Below are 15,868 nucleotides of genomic sequence, written 5' to 3'. Positions count from 1 at the left end.
AGGCTGGTTGCCAAGGTGAACAAAAGTGGAAGCAGGAGAACTCATTAAAAGATTACCACAAGCTACTGTAGTAGGTGTGGCAGTTTTTATAATATAAATCATGTATCCTGCTGTAGGGTCTGTACTATGTTGAATATTCCTTCCCAGGCTGCCGGCGGGACCAGGATGGCTATTACTGGATTACTGGCAGAATTGATGACATGCTCAATGTATCTGGTGAGAGTCCTGTACCCCTCTCATGTCATTAGCTCTTTCCCTCTTGCAAACCCTAGAAAAACTTCAAAGAGAAAGCAAGGACTCTCTTATTTTGAGACTGTGGTGTAGAGTATGGCATTCAGTCCTGGGTCCAGGTTTTGGAGGAAATGTATAATACACGCTAGGATATGCCAGGTGAGGTTCTAGGATGGCTAAGACATGCTTCGAGGTGTGCATGTGAAGAGTGAATGAAAACCTTCTCTATTTGACCGGATTAGGTCAGCCCTGTGCAGATGGAGCAAGAGGGGTGAGGAAGGGCTGAGATCCCTCTCATGCATTTGCCTTCTCTTGACAAGGACATCTTCTGAGTACAGCAGAGGTGGAGTCAGCACTTGTAGAACACGAAGCTGTTGCAGAGGCAGCTGTGGTGGGCCACCCTCATCCTGTGAAGGGAGAATGCCTCTACTGCTTTGTCACTCTGTGTGATGGCCACACCTTCAGCCCCACCCTCACTGAGGAACTCAAGAAGCAGAGTAAGGAGCTTCCTGGGGCAGGAACTGAAGGGTCTGCAAGTTCCTGGGGAGAGGCTTCAGCAAACTACAGACTCCAGTGGGGTGACTGGTGTCTTCCTTAGTCTTTGCTAGTCTCCACCCTGGGATGCTGATAGCCAAGAGCTTTAGAAAACCTCGGTGTCACCATTGGGATCAGTGTTTTAAATGCTTTATCCCATTTAATTCCTATAATTACCTTCACGAAATAGATCCTGTTGTTACTCTAGTTCTAAAGATGAAGAAACTTCAGGTGCAGAGAAGTTAAACGGCTTGCTCAAGGCTATGCTGCCAGAGGTCTGATTTAAACTCTAGCAGGCTGATTCTAGAGACAGAGTTCCATGGACATGGATTAAAATAAAACAAAGGAGCAAAAAAGAACAGTAAACTTCAGAATGACCCTAGGCAGAACTTTAACCAGGTTGGGAATGGCTTTAGGAAGTCTGGCTAAAGGTACTGCAGACATGTTTGATAATTTGTTGATTACAGTTAGAGAAAAGATTGGCCCCATTGCCACACCAGACTACATCCAGAATGCACCTGGCTTGCCTAAAACACGCTCAGGTAAGTTCAGAGTCTTCCAGGGATTGGGATGGGCTAAAGCCCAGTGGTGGCAGGTGTGTAGATGGAAGTCCTTAAAAGAATGTGGATCAGTCAGCATTGTTACCAAGTAATAAGAGGTTTGTGGGTTACCAGGAAAAATCATGAGGCGAGTACTCCGGAAGATTGCTCAGAATGACCATGACCTGGGGGACACGTCTACAGTAGCTGACCCATCTGTCATCAATCATCTCTTCAGTCACCGCTGCCTGACCACTCAGTGATCATGACTCTTGTCCAGGATTTCCCTGTGCTTGGCTCTCCAAACTTCTGTCCACCTACCCTGCACGCTGCCCAGAAGTACAAGGGCCAACACTGGTCTACACTTTGTTTGAAACTAGGGAGACAGTTTCCTAGACTGCCAGGTAGAAGAGGCAGAGCACAGGTCAACCTCAGACCGATAAGCTCCTAGACTACAGAGAGGTCTCCAAGCCCAGAATAGATACTTAACACCATGTCCTCAACCACAGTTAGCTAGTCAGAATGTAAGTGAGGGCCTCGAGAGAAGCAGGGCAGTAGCTCTGATCCTTTCAGCTTTCTGGAGAGCACCAGTTCTTATCTTGGGCAAGCCCAAGCCTTTAGAAATGACAGATTGTGAGGCTACGAATAATTATTTTTTTAAAAATTCTTTATTGTTTCTGTTCTGCGTCTGAATTCCTTGCCAGATGGTAGCACTGTCTGTCCATTTGCTCTAGAGACTGTGTGGGTGGGTTCAGTCTCCAGAGGGTTCACATAGCATCTGTTTCATTGAAAGAATAAGATATGCTCTGTTCTTAGAACCAAGGGAGTTAACGTTCCTTGTCCTGACCCATGAACAGAACCTTGCCCACAGGGGCACTTGAGTGAAACTTTCTTTCCTTGTACTTTTTGTGCTCAAGACTCACTGGTGTAGGAATAAAGTTCATGAGCTCAAGAAGAGAATCGGCTTTTTAAGGTATCTGTGTGTTCATTGGCTGCTCTGATGTGTGTAGCAGATGGGAAGAGGACCACTATTCCCCAGACTGCCCAGGAAACCTTCATTTGGGCAGAACCAGGCAAAGGCTGGCTTTCAAGACCTTTGACAAGCCCTTAAGCAAGAGCGATTGAAGCCAATACAACTATGATGTCACATCAGGGGTATTCCTTCCTAGGACCCTGTCTTGACTTTATAATCCTCTGGAAACATTAGCAAGTAACTACGGATTAGGACTTCAGGGTCTGAAACCAGTGGGAGCCCCAGAGCAACCAAGTCACCTTTCCTGCATACCCACCTCCCATGGGCTGCCCTCCTCCCCTTGATACATGAAACAATGAATGGTTGAATCAGCATTGTTGTTTTATTTAGGGCAGAGCTGGGGAAAGTCTATGCCCTTCTACCCCCTTCTTCCTGTCACTCAGTCCTACCCCAAGTCAGGCACTGGAACCCGCTGCAAAGGCTCATGAGAGGTAATGAAGATCTGCAGGGCTTATGGCCTTTACCTCAAAACAGTTTCCTTCCCCACACTCTAAGGTCTGGGGATCTCCAGAACTCGTCTAATGGAAGCATAGCTCTTCTGGTCCTCAGATGGAAGGCTGAAGGGTACTCAGGATTTTCCCTTCTCTGAAGACCCTGAAGGTCTACGGAAAATACAAGTTCCCCTAAATGGGGACAGGGGTGGCCCCTCAGGAATTAGGAGAGGAATGCCAAGTACAGGGGATAGAAGGTCTCTTGAGTGAAGTTCAGGATGTGCCTTCACACAGGGTAGGGGTTGTCCAGGACGGCTACTCCTGCTGCCACACCTCCGTCTGCATGCTCAATGGCTTTGGTTCGAAGCAGATGCCCCACATGCTTGTTCATCACAAGTGTTGTTCCCTGTCTGTAAAAATGGGGTCAGGAGACATACATTAGGAAACTAGGCCCTTCTCTGGTTCCTGCTGACTGGCAGATTGGAAGGGGCCACATTAAGAAATGCTAGGACTTTAGAATCAGATTGGAGTTGCATTCTAGCTTGGAAATTATTAGCCCTAAAGCTTCCTAAAAATGTCCTTAATTTAAAATTGAGGAATACCTCTTATATTACAAGATGATCATATGGATTAAATAAAGCAAGAAAAAAACTATAGCATGATTATGATTCAGGTATACATTTATGTCCTGGGCTATACACGTCTATAACTCAAGTCGCCTGATGACAGAAGGAATAGCAGCAGTAAGGAGAACAGCAGGCAAAATGCTGCAAGTGGTTAGTTAGATAGGACGCTTGTTATAAGGGGAAGGCCGATGTCTGTCTTTACCTTGCCCTGACCTTGAAGTATTTTGCAGGAAGTTGCATTAGGGCCTTGTTCCTTACCAATCCCAAAGTCCTCTTTTCTTTTTTTCCTTTCTCTCTTCATCTTTTCTTTATTTGAAATAGGGTCTTACTATGTAGCCTTGGTGGTTCAGGATCGCACTGGCCTCTAACTCATAGATAACTGCCTGTCTCTGCCTCTTGAGTTCTGAGACAAAAGGTGTACACTACTATACCTGCTTTCTTCTTGATTCTTAGTATTCAAATCCAAATTCAGAAACCCCTCAGTATTTCAAAGCCACTGAATACCCTCCTCTCTCTCATCTTTCCCTGGAATCCACACTAGTTTTAGAGCCGGACCCAAACTTTCAAACTCCCTGGAGTCTCCTATTCATTCCTTCTTGCCAATCATCTTTTCTCTGTCCTCTTGGTATAACATGGAATGTCCTTTACGGTTATAAATCTCTTCCAGTATTTACTTGTTAGCTCTGTGGGGATGGGTAAGTCTTGAGTCTTTGGCCTTACTTAACAGTCAAAAGAAACAGGTATAAAACTAGGAACTAGCAGAGCTGAAATTGAAGTCCAGGACTCATAGCTCTATTCAAGATTCATTCTGTGCTTTCTTGACTGGCATGCTTTTAGGGAAGTAGTAGAAGGAGCTGCTCCTAACTGACTTACCTGACATAGACTCCAAAAATACCCAGTTCTGAGATGCACTGGACCACTCGGGCAGGGCTGCCAGGCCGTATCAGGCAATTCTCAAAAGGCTCAGGTTCAATCTTCTCCATGAGGATATAGGAGGCCCTCTCCTCACTGTCCTTCAGCTGCTCCAGAGCTTGCACCATTTCCTCCCCATACAGATTATTACCTACAATTAAAAGGGCCAGTCACACAGAGCATATCTGGCTTCTGAGAAGGAAAGGTCATCTTAACACATGAACACACCTGTCACCCCACTGTTCTGCCTGGTTTGCCTCATCTACGGACATTTCTTCTCAGCCGCCATTACTGATCCCTTCTCTTCTTAAATGTTGGGGTTCTCTGGGCCTGGGAAGATGGCTTAGTCTGTAAAGTGTTAAATTGTGCAAGCACAAAGATCTGAGTTCTGATCCCCAGCACCCACATAAAGCTAGGTATGGGCGTGTGCATCTGTAGCACTCTCCTATGCCAGGGAAGTAGAAGGCGGAGTCAGAGCTTGCTGGCTAGCTGCTAGTTTAGTTAGTTGATGAGTTCCAAGTTCAGTGACAGACTACCAAAAAAAAAAAAAAAAAAAAAAAACCGGTGGCGAGCAATAGAGTTACGATAGCAACCTCTGGCATCCACATGTATTGTATGCACCTATGTGAACGAACACACACACACAAAGATGCTGAGGTTGTCTAGGAATTCTCTAGCCTTGCTCTACCCTCTATGTACTTCTATTCCTAAGGTATCATCTACACTGTATCACTCTCAAATCTTTTAATTCATGCTCTTTGTTCTAGAAATTAGAAGCATATATCACAGGTCTCTACTGCAAAGTCAGCACATCTAAATGGAAATCTGCTTCTGCTAGAACTTGCTTCTCCTGAATCTTCCTACTCCTAATAAAACAAAAGGCATCCCTGAGTCCGATTTAAGTTCACTCTCCCTGTTACCTTTGTTACCGACTCAGAAATGTCTCCATCTAAGCTCTTTATTGTCATAGCTCTAGCTATCCTGGGCCTCCCCATAGATCTTCTTGACAATGGTATGAAGGTTCTTCCATGGTCTCAGACACAAATATCTACTCTCATTCCAATGAATCTATAAAAGGCTGATGCACTAAGCTTTACAAGTTTTCATCACTGCTAAACCTACTTGGATCCTGGATAGTTCATGTGTCCATTTAAAACTTTAATGGCTTCCTACCTTAGTTATGATAAAATACAGTTTATAGCACATATTTGTGTCTATGTGTGTGTTCACACATGCACATACACGTGGAGGTAGATACCAATATCGTCTTCAATTGCTCTCAGCTTTACTTTCTGAGACAGGGCCTCTCACTGAGCCCAGTTTCAGCTAAACTGGCTAGCTAGTGGGCCTCCAGGATTTGCTTTCCTCTGCCCTCTACCCCCAAGACCTAGAGGGAGAGATGCCTGACATCATGCTTGACTTTAATGCGGAGTCGGGGTGGGGATGGTGGTAGGGATCCAGTGCTTGAATAGTAAACACTTTTATTGACTGAGCCATCTCCCCTACCCCAAATTTCCTGAAATATTATCAGTGCTCTTTATAATCAAGTCCCCAACAGTCACTCCCAGCCCATATTCCTGCCATCTCCAACTCTAGCTTTATCAACCTCTACCCCAGCCCATGTTTTCATGGTCCACTGTTTTTGCTTAAATAGTCTTCAGTTTGGAATGATCTCCCCCCTTTTCTATCTGGAAAACTCCTATCTTGGGTCCCTTAAGACCCAAGTAGAAAATCAAGTCTGTAGGGTAAACATGATCCCTGTGCTCAAGGAGTTTCACAGTAAACAGGAATACAGCCAGGTGTCCCCTTAGACCTTCCAGTGTGCACCCATTCTGTTTTTCTTTAATCTTACAAACTAAGGCTGTCCATCTAATCCCTTTGTATCCACAGGGCTTGCTTCCAAGGTGCTGGGAGATATGCTCCATGCTGGGATGTGTTCTCTTGTAACCTCTTGTAACCTCTAGGCCTGAGACTGTATCCACATCAAATGCTAATAAGCACTGGCAACAGAGCCTTCACTGGGCAGCTCTACAAAGGAGATTCACCTACCTCCGCCCTCTCTCTGGGGCTTCAGCACAAAGTGGCTAGGAGCAGCAAGGGCTTCAGCAATGGCCTGGTCCCCTTCTTCACCCTGACAGGAGACAGAAAGTAGTCTCTAGAATTCAGGCTAATGAGGCAGCTGAGGACCTGCTGGTCATGCAGAGTGGCATCAGGGACAGTGGGGAAAATGACTGTTCCTTTAGGCTAGACACTCCAATCTGGATGTGACCATTAACTCCCTTAAAGCACTAAACATAAAACAGTCTCTAAGACCCTGCAAAGAGCCTGGAGAGTGGGTACTGATGTTCCCTAACTCTCCTGCTCTCCTTAGCCGTTTCTCTGGGTTTCCACCATTATCACAAGCATTGCTGAGGGAATAGATTTTAGCTCCCAAATTCTGACCTCAAGGCTCACAGGCATCAGAGCACCAAGATGTGAATCATAATGCCAACTTGAAAGCTGGCTGTACTGCACCCTTCCCAACACATTTAGGTCCAGGTCTCTGCTATGGGGCCTATGGTAGGGGAAAAAAAAAAAACAAAAACAAAAAACAAAAACCCCACTACATACCATGTCCAATGAATAGAGGCCAGCAAAGGTGGCACGGAGGCGGGCCACAGCCTCAGGCTGGCCTGGGAGCAGCACTTCCAGGAGGCCCACCCTGCTCAGTTCCTGCTGCACCTTCTTAGTCCCAGCCAGCTGTGTGGCAATGTCTGGACACTTGGCAGCGCATGATCTCTCTAGCAGAAGGCGCGCTTCCCAGTTCTGCAGAGGTAATAAAACCAAAGTGCCTTTACTGAACAGGTGCCAAGCACTGTGCCTTTTAATCTTCACGCTATCATTACAACACCCTTGTGAGGCAGGCATGACCCTGCAGTCTGCAGGATTCTTGCCTTTAGGGAGTTTGTAAAGGCAAACTAATACAAGTTCACAATTAAATGGGAAATGCTAACAAAGAAATGGCTTTGGGGAGGAGGGACTAAGTCTCTGTGTAGCCTTGTCTGGCCTGAAACTTCTTGCTATATAGAACAGGCTGGCCTCAGATTCACAGAGATCCATTTGCCTCTGTCTGAGTCTTGGGTTTAAAGGTGCCAGCCACCACATACAGCAGACATTTTGTAAGAGCATAGGAAAATTGGTGAGTTTTTCTTCCCACATCCCTCTCTCTTTCACCCATCCTATCTCTTGAGAGAGTCTTACTTGGTAGCCAGGCTGGCCTGTAACTCCCTAGAGAGCCTGAGCTGTCCTCCTATCTCAGCCTTCAGAGTGCTAGATTTGTCACTTTTTAAACAGGATCTGGTTATGGAACCCAGGCTGGCCTGGAACTTCCTGAGTGCTGGGATTATAAACACGTGCCACCACACCTGGCTGGATAAGGTTTGAAGGGCATGGGACACTTGATTCTAAGCTTAGCTTCTTATTGTGTTCCAAATAAAAACAAACACTTAATAATCGGGTTAACCATATAATCTGTGGCCTTTTATCAAATAAAGTCCATTCCTTACCATGACCTACAAGATCCCTGTGAGACTGAGTTCCCCGTGGTTTTTCATCTCATGCTGCTGCTTCCAGCTACCCCACCCCAACTACTGACTCCCACATTCTAGCCAAACAAGTCTGCAATTATCAAATTTCATTCCTTCTCCAGGGCCTTTTATGTACCCTTTTCTTTTGCCCAAAATTCTCTGCCTTTCACCTTTTTCCATAGATAGTTACACCCTTCACATCCTCAAGCCTCGGTTTAGTTACTTTCCCCCTGGCCATTATACTTAATGTGGGGTTCTCCACATTATCTTTTCATCCTGTTCTGTCAAAGGCAATTACATCTCAACTAGGGAACCCCCCCCCAAGCTGGGTACAGTATTACATATTTGATTTGTAATGCTAACATTCAGTGTATAGTATTACATATTTGTAATGCTAACACTCAAGTGGTTCAGTAAGGTCTTGAGCACAACGTGGGTCAGTTACAATAATGAGTTCCAGGGCAGCCTGGGCTATAGAATATGAGTCTGTCTCAATAAACAGCAAAACCAAAACTCAAAGAATCATTTGTCTGTTGTTTTTCTTTCTGGTGCCCATCTCTGTGACCAAGCTGTGTATTTACCAGAGACCCTTAGTGTCTACCTTGTTTTCTGTTGTTCCCACAGCAAGGTAGTTTCTGACACTTTACAGTACTCAGTATGTGTTATTGTTACTCAGTGAGGTGCAATTTGAGAAATTCCCTGACAATAGGCAGTCTGACAGGTGAAACCCACTGGAGAATGGGTCCTCAGGCAAACAGGATTATGTGAACAAAGGGCTGCAGCTGGCTAATCACAGGTTGAGTAGTCTTGTTGTAGTAGAAGCTTAGAATACAAGACACAGGGAAACTCTGGTCCCCATCTTCAGGCACTGGGTAGAAAATTGCCCTTGTCCAAATTATAGACACCTGTCCACTGCTGGATCAAGGTTGTTCCATCCACCCACCCACAGCTGTCCATGGGAGTAGACAGCCTGATCCTAATTCCTGGCCTGCTGTTCTGGGCAGAGTCATAGAAGCCCACAATATAAGATAAGACTCAAAAACACCTCATAGAAGCAGAGAAAGCAAAAGTCAAACCCAAGTGCCATCTAAGAAGTCATAAAACCTTGTACCTCTATGTCCACGTTAAAGCACAGACAAGCTTCTCTACACAAGGGACTTCCTTTCCTGCGTTAGTGCACCACCTGCTCCTCTGCCTCCCTGTTCTGAATCTTGAATCCATTTCTCTTCTCTAGTCAGCAAGTTTTCAGTACTCTAACCACTTCTCTGGTCAAAAGGACTTTCCCTAAATCTGTCCTTCCGTAGAGCTGTCTCCCATAGAGCTCAGTCCCCAGGAACCCTAAGTGAACTATAAATCTCACAGGGGTCCCTTCATTTTCTAGTGTAGCTTGAGATGTGGCTTTCAGAAGCTGAGAGCCAGGAGGGGATGGGAAAGTTACTCACAGTCTTGACTCTGGATTACCACCCAGAGTATTTCATAGCTTCTTTTATTAAGTCTTTTTAAAAAGATTTATTTTTACCTTATGTATGTGAGTGTTTTCTGTATGCATGTATGTGTACTGTGTGTGCCTGGTACCTGTGGAGGCCAGAAAAGGGCACTGGATCTCCTGGAACTGGAGTTATAAATGGTAATAAACTGCCATGTGGTTGAGAACCAAACCTGAGTCCTCTACAAGAGCAGGCAGTGCTCCTGACTGCTGAATCTCTCCCCAGCCCTTGTTTCTTTTTTTAAATCCAGGAAAGCAGGGCTATTCAGCCTTTCCTCCATGATACAGATGCTAACAGTGGGAGAGAAGAATAGCACATTCAGAATGCAATGGTCTGAGTCAGAAATCCCAGGAAATTCTTGTGGCATGTTAAACAAGCCTCTGCATGGCTCCAAACCTTAGTTTCCTCATCTGTGTAATGGGGACAATTATAAGTCTCATAGGATGGATGTAAGAGTTAAAATGTATAGAAAGTAATTTTTTGAAACTATGTGGTAGTTAGCAGACGAGGATTGCCATGAACATAAACGAGACGATGAACATAAACGAGACCACGATAAAACAAACAACAAACAAATAGAAAAACCTTTCTGAGGGCTGGAGAGATAGTTCAGTGGTTAAGAGCACTGGCTGCTCTTCCAGAGGACCCAGGTTCAATTCCCAGCACCCACACGGCCATAACTCCAGTTCTAGAGGACATAGCACCTTCATACAGATTCACATGCAGGCAAAACACCAACACACATGAAATAAAAAAATTTTAAATCTACTTTTAAAAAGCTTTTTTGATTCAGATAAATGAGAGCTAAGGAAAATAAACATGGGTCAGGGGAGCTGGGCATGATGAGTTACACCTGTACTGTCAGCATCTAGGGGCTGAGGGAAGAGACTGCCAAGTATTTGAGGCTGCAGAGAGTTTCAGATCAGCCTGGGCTACAAAGGAAGGGCTTGCTCCTCCCTACTGGAAGAAAAAGCCACAGAAAAGAACGAATTAAGGTGGGTGGCCTGGAATTCAGCTAGTGAAGGCTGACTGTACACCTCTCTTCCCAGATCTTTATTCAGAGTTGTTAAATTGGGTAGCTCAAAATTACACTGTGGAAGTCAGCAGTTTGTTGACCAACATATCTCCAGAAAATGTGTGAATAGCTAAAACATTACAGATAGATTCCTGAGGATTCAGACTCTAAAGACCTTGTAGAGTGAAAGGTAATGCAAAGCCTGCAAGAAGAAAGGCGTTTCCAGCAGCGGTCCCCTGAGAAAGAGTCAAGCATGGTTGTGGTGCCTGAGCTGGGTTTCTGTGGAGCTCTGAAAGGTCCCTGGAGGGAGAGAATGGTCTAATAGAAAAATACCAACCTGTGGATTATACTGACTGGGCATGTAGCCATCTCGGAAGTAAACCACAGCAACTTCCTGGCCATCCCTGAAACACAGGGATGAAACAAAAACTTCTGTATGAAATTATTACTGATGTGTTTGGGGGTTCAGTCTATTTCAGGGTACATCAAAGTGAACGTGGCAGTCCATAAGGTAAGCCTGGGCAGGGAGGGGTTCACTAAAATTAGTGAGAGCAGAAACTGTACTTCTATTAAAAATAGGTATGTAGCATACGGTGCTTTATAATATTCTAGAGGGAAACAAGAAGGTTAGCATAGGTAAAATTAAAGACACACATATCTAAATTTTTGGGTGACAGAATCATATTGCCATGATTAGCAAAACATAACTAATTTTGTATTTCTGCTGCTTGAAGTAGCAGAAATCAGACAGTCTAATAAAATGGTGGTGGGGATGTACAAAAACTTTACTCAGTAAAATACGTTCTTCCCCTTTCCCTTCCCCTTGGCCTATTTCATATTATCTAGCTTATCTAAAAAGGAAACTAGCTACTTGTTTTGTTATGATAACAGCGCATGTTGAAATATCTGAAGTGGGATTGTGAAAGTCTATGGAGGCTCTTAACTTTTTTTTTTAACTGTGTTTTTTGAGACAGGGCCTCTTATATCCCACTTTACCTTGATCTCACTTTACACCTGAGAATGACCCAGAACCCTGAAGTTCCTGCTTCCACTTCTCAATTGTTAGAATTATAAATGTGTGCCATCACACCTGGCTACAGTCTTTGGTTTTTACACTGGCTCTCACTATGTAGTGTTCTATGTACCTGGAACTTTCTATGTAAACCAGGCAGGCCTAGAATTCAAAGATCTGCAGCCTCAGTGTTGAAACTAAAGGCATGTGTCGTCATGACAAGCCCTGGATAGGTCTAACTATGTGAGTTACAGTGCCAACCCAATATGTTGTACTAAATCTACAGTGTGGTGGCCCATGAGAAAACTATGGCCTGGCTTAGAAGACTACAAACCAAAGAGTGGTAACCAGATGGATTAGAATGAGCCTGGAACCCTACCCACCCAGCCCAACTGCTCAGGCCTGTCAACCAGCCACAAAGAGAACCAAGAAGACTTTTAATTCTCAGGGTTCTATATGGAAACCTAAGGTTATCTTGAAAAATGATGATGACCTTATACAGAAGGTCAACAGCTCTGATATATCCCGTTAGAAGCAGAGCGTGGCTAGGCATTTCTAAAATTTCCTGGAAAAAATGAGGTATTTCAGAAATTAGGAGAAAGAAAACAAGCTATCATATTTCCCAGAAGAAAAGCTCTTTAGTGACAGGAGGTATCAAGAGAGGTTTTTAACCCAGCTGTCTAGTGGCTTCTTGGGGATGCTTACATGAACAACCTTCGGTTTTGGTCTAGAGAACCCCTCTCAGAGACGTCTTCAAACCTTCGACGGATCACGTGGATGTTCCTGGGAAAGAGAGGTGAGAATCAGAGGTGCGGTGTTCTGAATGGCCCTCCCACTTGGGGCCACACCTGAAGGTCTCTTCCTCTACTTGCCTGTCCAGTAGCTCATTCTCTATGGCACGCTGGTCAAATATGTTCCTTTCTTTCTCTTGAGCGATCAGCAGCACCACAGCACTGGAGGAAGAGCACAAGTGAGCAGGGGCCGCTACAGAACTTGTCCTTCCTGCCACTCCCTTACAGTGAGGTAGGAGCACAGCTCCTCAGGAGTCCTGCTCATGCAGGCTGCAATCCCAGCACTTGGGGTGGGGTGGGGGCAAAAAGACCGTGAATTTGAGGCCAGTCTGGGCTACATAGCAAGATCCTGTGTCAAAAGGGAAAGGAGGGACTGAGGAGGTGACTCAGTAGGTAGTAAAAAATAAAGACCTGAGTTTGAGCTCCAGAACTCACTTTAAAAAAAAAAAAAAAAAAAAAAAAGGGTAGGTAGCATGTCTGTCATTCCATTGCTGGGGAAGCCCAGACGAGGATCCCTGGAACTTGCTGGCAAGCTAGCCTAGGCAAATTGGTGAGCTCCAAGTTTAATGAGACTATGCCTCAAAACTAAGATGGAGAAAGACTGAAGAACACACTAGGTGTTGACTTGGCCTCCATATGCATGTACACACAAGACAGCAGATAGAGAGACAGGCAGAGATAGAACATAGCTTCTCTGCAAAAACAGATGATGCCTCAATTAGGATCGCCTGAGGCAACAGCATATTTCTTTAAAACAGAAGATTTTTGGGGGGGGGGAGGAAGGAGGCCTCTCTTGTCTGGTGTTTATGGGAAGATGAAATATTGTAATTATGTCAAATAACTGTACAACTTAAAATTTAGATTTAAAACCATCTAACCTCACCCATTTTTCCCCCTAGAACACATTCTGAGCCATGTACGATGGCACATTCAGGCAGTGAAGGCAAGAGAATTAGGAGTTCAAGACTGGCCTGGGTCAGTGGCGGCCCATGACTTTAATCCCAGCACTTGGGAGGCAGAGGCAGGCAAGTCTCTTGAGTTCAAAGTGAGTTCCAGGACAGCTATGAAAACAGAAAAGAAAAAAGAAAAGAAAAAAAAAACCTATTCTGAAAAACAAGACTGGCCTGGGCTACACAAAATCTTATCTTAAACAACAGCAGCCCTAGCACAGTGATTAAAAAATCTGTCTGGGAGAATAAACACTGAAGAATGTTTTGTAAATCAACAACAGTGCTGGTGTCAGATGCTAATGACTGCACTATCAGCCAGTAAAGGATCTCATCCAAGAGAGGAGTTCTTACATGAAAAACCAGAAGAGCTAAATGGAACTCTCCAGAGTCAACTACAAACAAGCCATCATCTCTGGGGACCACTCAGCCGGGCTGTGATGTCCATAGGGCCACATTTGGTCTCACACTGTTAACGGCATCACTAAGGCTTACTGAGTGCTCCTCTCTGTTTACCACACATTCCTTAAAGAAGCAGGGGCTTGCACTCTGATTTAGTATTCTAAACATACATTCTGACCTGCATTGACCGGCCTCTTAATCTACCTGGGCTTTTTTTCAACCTTAGCCAAGCCTCTTACTCTAAACTGTGTTCACCTGACTTCTTTCTACTTGGCTAAATTCTCTTCCAGCCTGCCTCAAGTCAAGAGGACAGATGGGACATTTAAACTGAAAGCTGACTTTACGCTGGGGCCTGCAAGACAAAGTGGAAGAGGTTTTTCAGAAGCCATCTTGCCTTGAGAGGCCCAAGGGCTTGCTCTTCATTTTGTACCCTGAACCACTTGGCTCATGGGTGTTTGGGGTGGTTGGGAAGGATGGCATCTGGCCCAGGATGGCTCACATCCAAGAAGAGGCAAAGGAGGAAGCCTGGAGGATGGGGGTTAAAACGGAATTTTGTACTCTGGCTAATTAAGTCAGCCTTTGCACTTGCCAAACAATGGGGGCCAGACTCAGAAAACACATTCTAACTCCTATTGCCTTCAGCTCTGAGAAATCTGGACTTTGTAGGACTCTGAAAGTTGTCCGTTGAGGAAGGTGAACTAGAAATAGCATGCTGGCTGGGAGAAAGGACCCAACAATCTTAGTCATAGCTCTGCCAGTGACTTGTGGTGTCCTTGAGCAGGTCAGTCAGCTTCTTTCCCTGAGCCTTAACTGTCTCATCTATGAAGTAGATGTGTTAATCAGATTAAAGGATGTCCCAATCCTTTAATATCAATAATCATCCTTCTACTTAACTATAGGCCCTGTACTTTACTGTTGTTGTCTTCTTAAAGATTTAGTTTTATTTATGCATGCATGACTCTGTGGTTGTATGCCATGTACATGCCGGTGCCCTAAGAAGCCAGAAGAGCTAGAGATACAGATGGTTGTAAGTGACCCTATAAGGATGCTGGGAATTAAACTCATGTCTTCTGGAAGATCAAGAGTCACTCTTAGCCTCTGGGCATCTCTCCAGCCCTGGGCCCTATGTTTTGAAAGTATTTGTTTAACTGAAATCATAATGTTACAGATGGTTGTGAACCACACATATGGGAATAGAACCCAGGTCCTTTGCAAGAGCAACAAATGTTCTTAACTTCTGAACCTACTCCCCAGCCCCACTGAAATCAGAATTTTGTAATCAGGACTGTGGTGCACATAAATGTAGACTACGTAACAAGACCTGTCTCAAGACAGCAAACAAGGCTGGGGATGTAGCTGAGTGGTGGAGTGCCCTCCTGACACACACGGGCTCTAGATTTGATTCTCAGCATGACAAAAACAGTATTTTAAAAATCAAACAAAATTATAATTTAATTCTCAGATTTTTTTTTCCTAAAAACGTTTCTTTTTTGAGGCAGAGTCTTGGTGTATATGCCTGGTATGACACTGACTATATAATTTAGACTGGCTTTGAACTAAAAAGCCAGCCTCCTATCTCAGCTTCCTGAGTACTGGACTTACAGGTGTGTGGGGGTTGTTCTTTTGTTTTGTTTTTGTTTTTTTGATACAGGATCTTGATATATAGAGTTGGCTGGCCTGGGACTTTCTATATAGACCAAGCTGGCCTTGAAGCCAGAGACCCACCTGCCTTTGCCTTCTGAGTGCTGAGATTAAGGGAACATATCACCATGCCAAGCTCAAGAAAAAGAAAGAAAGAAAACCTCAGTGAAAAGAAAAGATGTGCCAAGGTCATGTGCTTGCTCAGCAGATGAGCCTCACCCACTCTCACAGGGTAAAGCCAGTACCTGCTCAGGGCCACAGCACCCTTACCCACCAGTGCCTAACTCTGGGCATATCAGTGTTTTCTCTCCACATCACTCCTGGCCTGGCAGGAGACTCCCTCTGCAGTGCTTGTCATTGACATCACTTTCTTAAAACGGAACCTGGTGGAGGATTCTACTGGGCATACTGTTTGTCCAACTTGTAAATGTCCGGGACTTGAGGCTTCTTGGAACTTAGTGAGGCTTAGCAAGCCTAGGAAGGCTCGCTTGGAGTGACAGTGCTATTACTCATGTAGGTTCCAGGGGCTTAGCACTGGGTTCAACTATCATCTGAACTCAAGCAAGTCGCTGCACCTCTCTGAACCTCGGTTTTTTGATCTGTGAGATGGAGGAGGAAAAGCACCACCTCAGAGCACTCATTCTGAGAGCTCAATGAGGCCTTGCGTGTGGACACCAGGCACAGGTGAACCGTGCTCACAC

General features: G+C 44.8%; 2 protein-coding genes across 3 annotated transcripts in view; one reads left to right on the top strand and one right to left on the bottom strand.

The window, feature by feature from the left end:
* Acss2 (acyl-CoA synthetase short chain family member 2) overlaps window positions 1-2,259 on the top strand; it is a 42,291-nt gene extending 40,032 nt beyond the window's left edge. For both annotated transcript variants that reach the window (XM_051192486.1, XM_051192491.1), the window contains 4 exons: window positions 148-216; window positions 552-728; window positions 1,233-1,307; window positions 1,440-2,259. In XM_051192486.1, the coding sequence (XP_051048443.1) occupies window positions 148-216; window positions 552-728; window positions 1,233-1,307; window positions 1,440-1,567 (449 nt within the window). In that variant the 3' untranslated portion in view covers window positions 1,568-2,259. The remainder of the gene's footprint in view (window positions 1-147; window positions 217-551; window positions 729-1,232; window positions 1,308-1,439) is intronic.
* Window positions 2,260-2,639: 380 nt separating this feature from the next.
* The window catches only part of Gss (glutathione synthetase), a 31,863-nt gene continuing 18,634 nt past the window's right edge, over window positions 2,640-15,868 (bottom strand). Inside the window, exons 7-13 of the mRNA XM_051192511.1 lie at window positions 12,259-12,339; window positions 12,092-12,169; window positions 10,712-10,778; window positions 6,917-7,111; window positions 6,356-6,437; window positions 4,268-4,457; window positions 2,640-3,178 (exon numbers count right to left, since the gene is read on the bottom strand). Of these exons, the coding sequence (XP_051048468.1) occupies window positions 3,055-3,178; window positions 4,268-4,457; window positions 6,356-6,437; window positions 6,917-7,111; window positions 10,712-10,778; window positions 12,092-12,169; window positions 12,259-12,339 (817 nt within the window). The 3' untranslated portion in view covers window positions 2,640-3,054. The remainder of the gene's footprint in view (window positions 3,179-4,267; window positions 4,458-6,355; window positions 6,438-6,916; window positions 7,112-10,711; window positions 10,779-12,091; window positions 12,170-12,258; window positions 12,340-15,868) is intronic.

This window comes from Phodopus roborovskii, unplaced genomic scaffold (assembly GCF_943737965.1).
Source record: "Phodopus roborovskii unplaced genomic scaffold, PHOROB, whole genome shotgun sequence".
NCBI lineage: Eukaryota > Metazoa > Chordata > Mammalia > Rodentia > Cricetidae > Phodopus > Phodopus roborovskii.
This window is presented reverse-complemented; position numbering and strand designations above follow the sequence as displayed.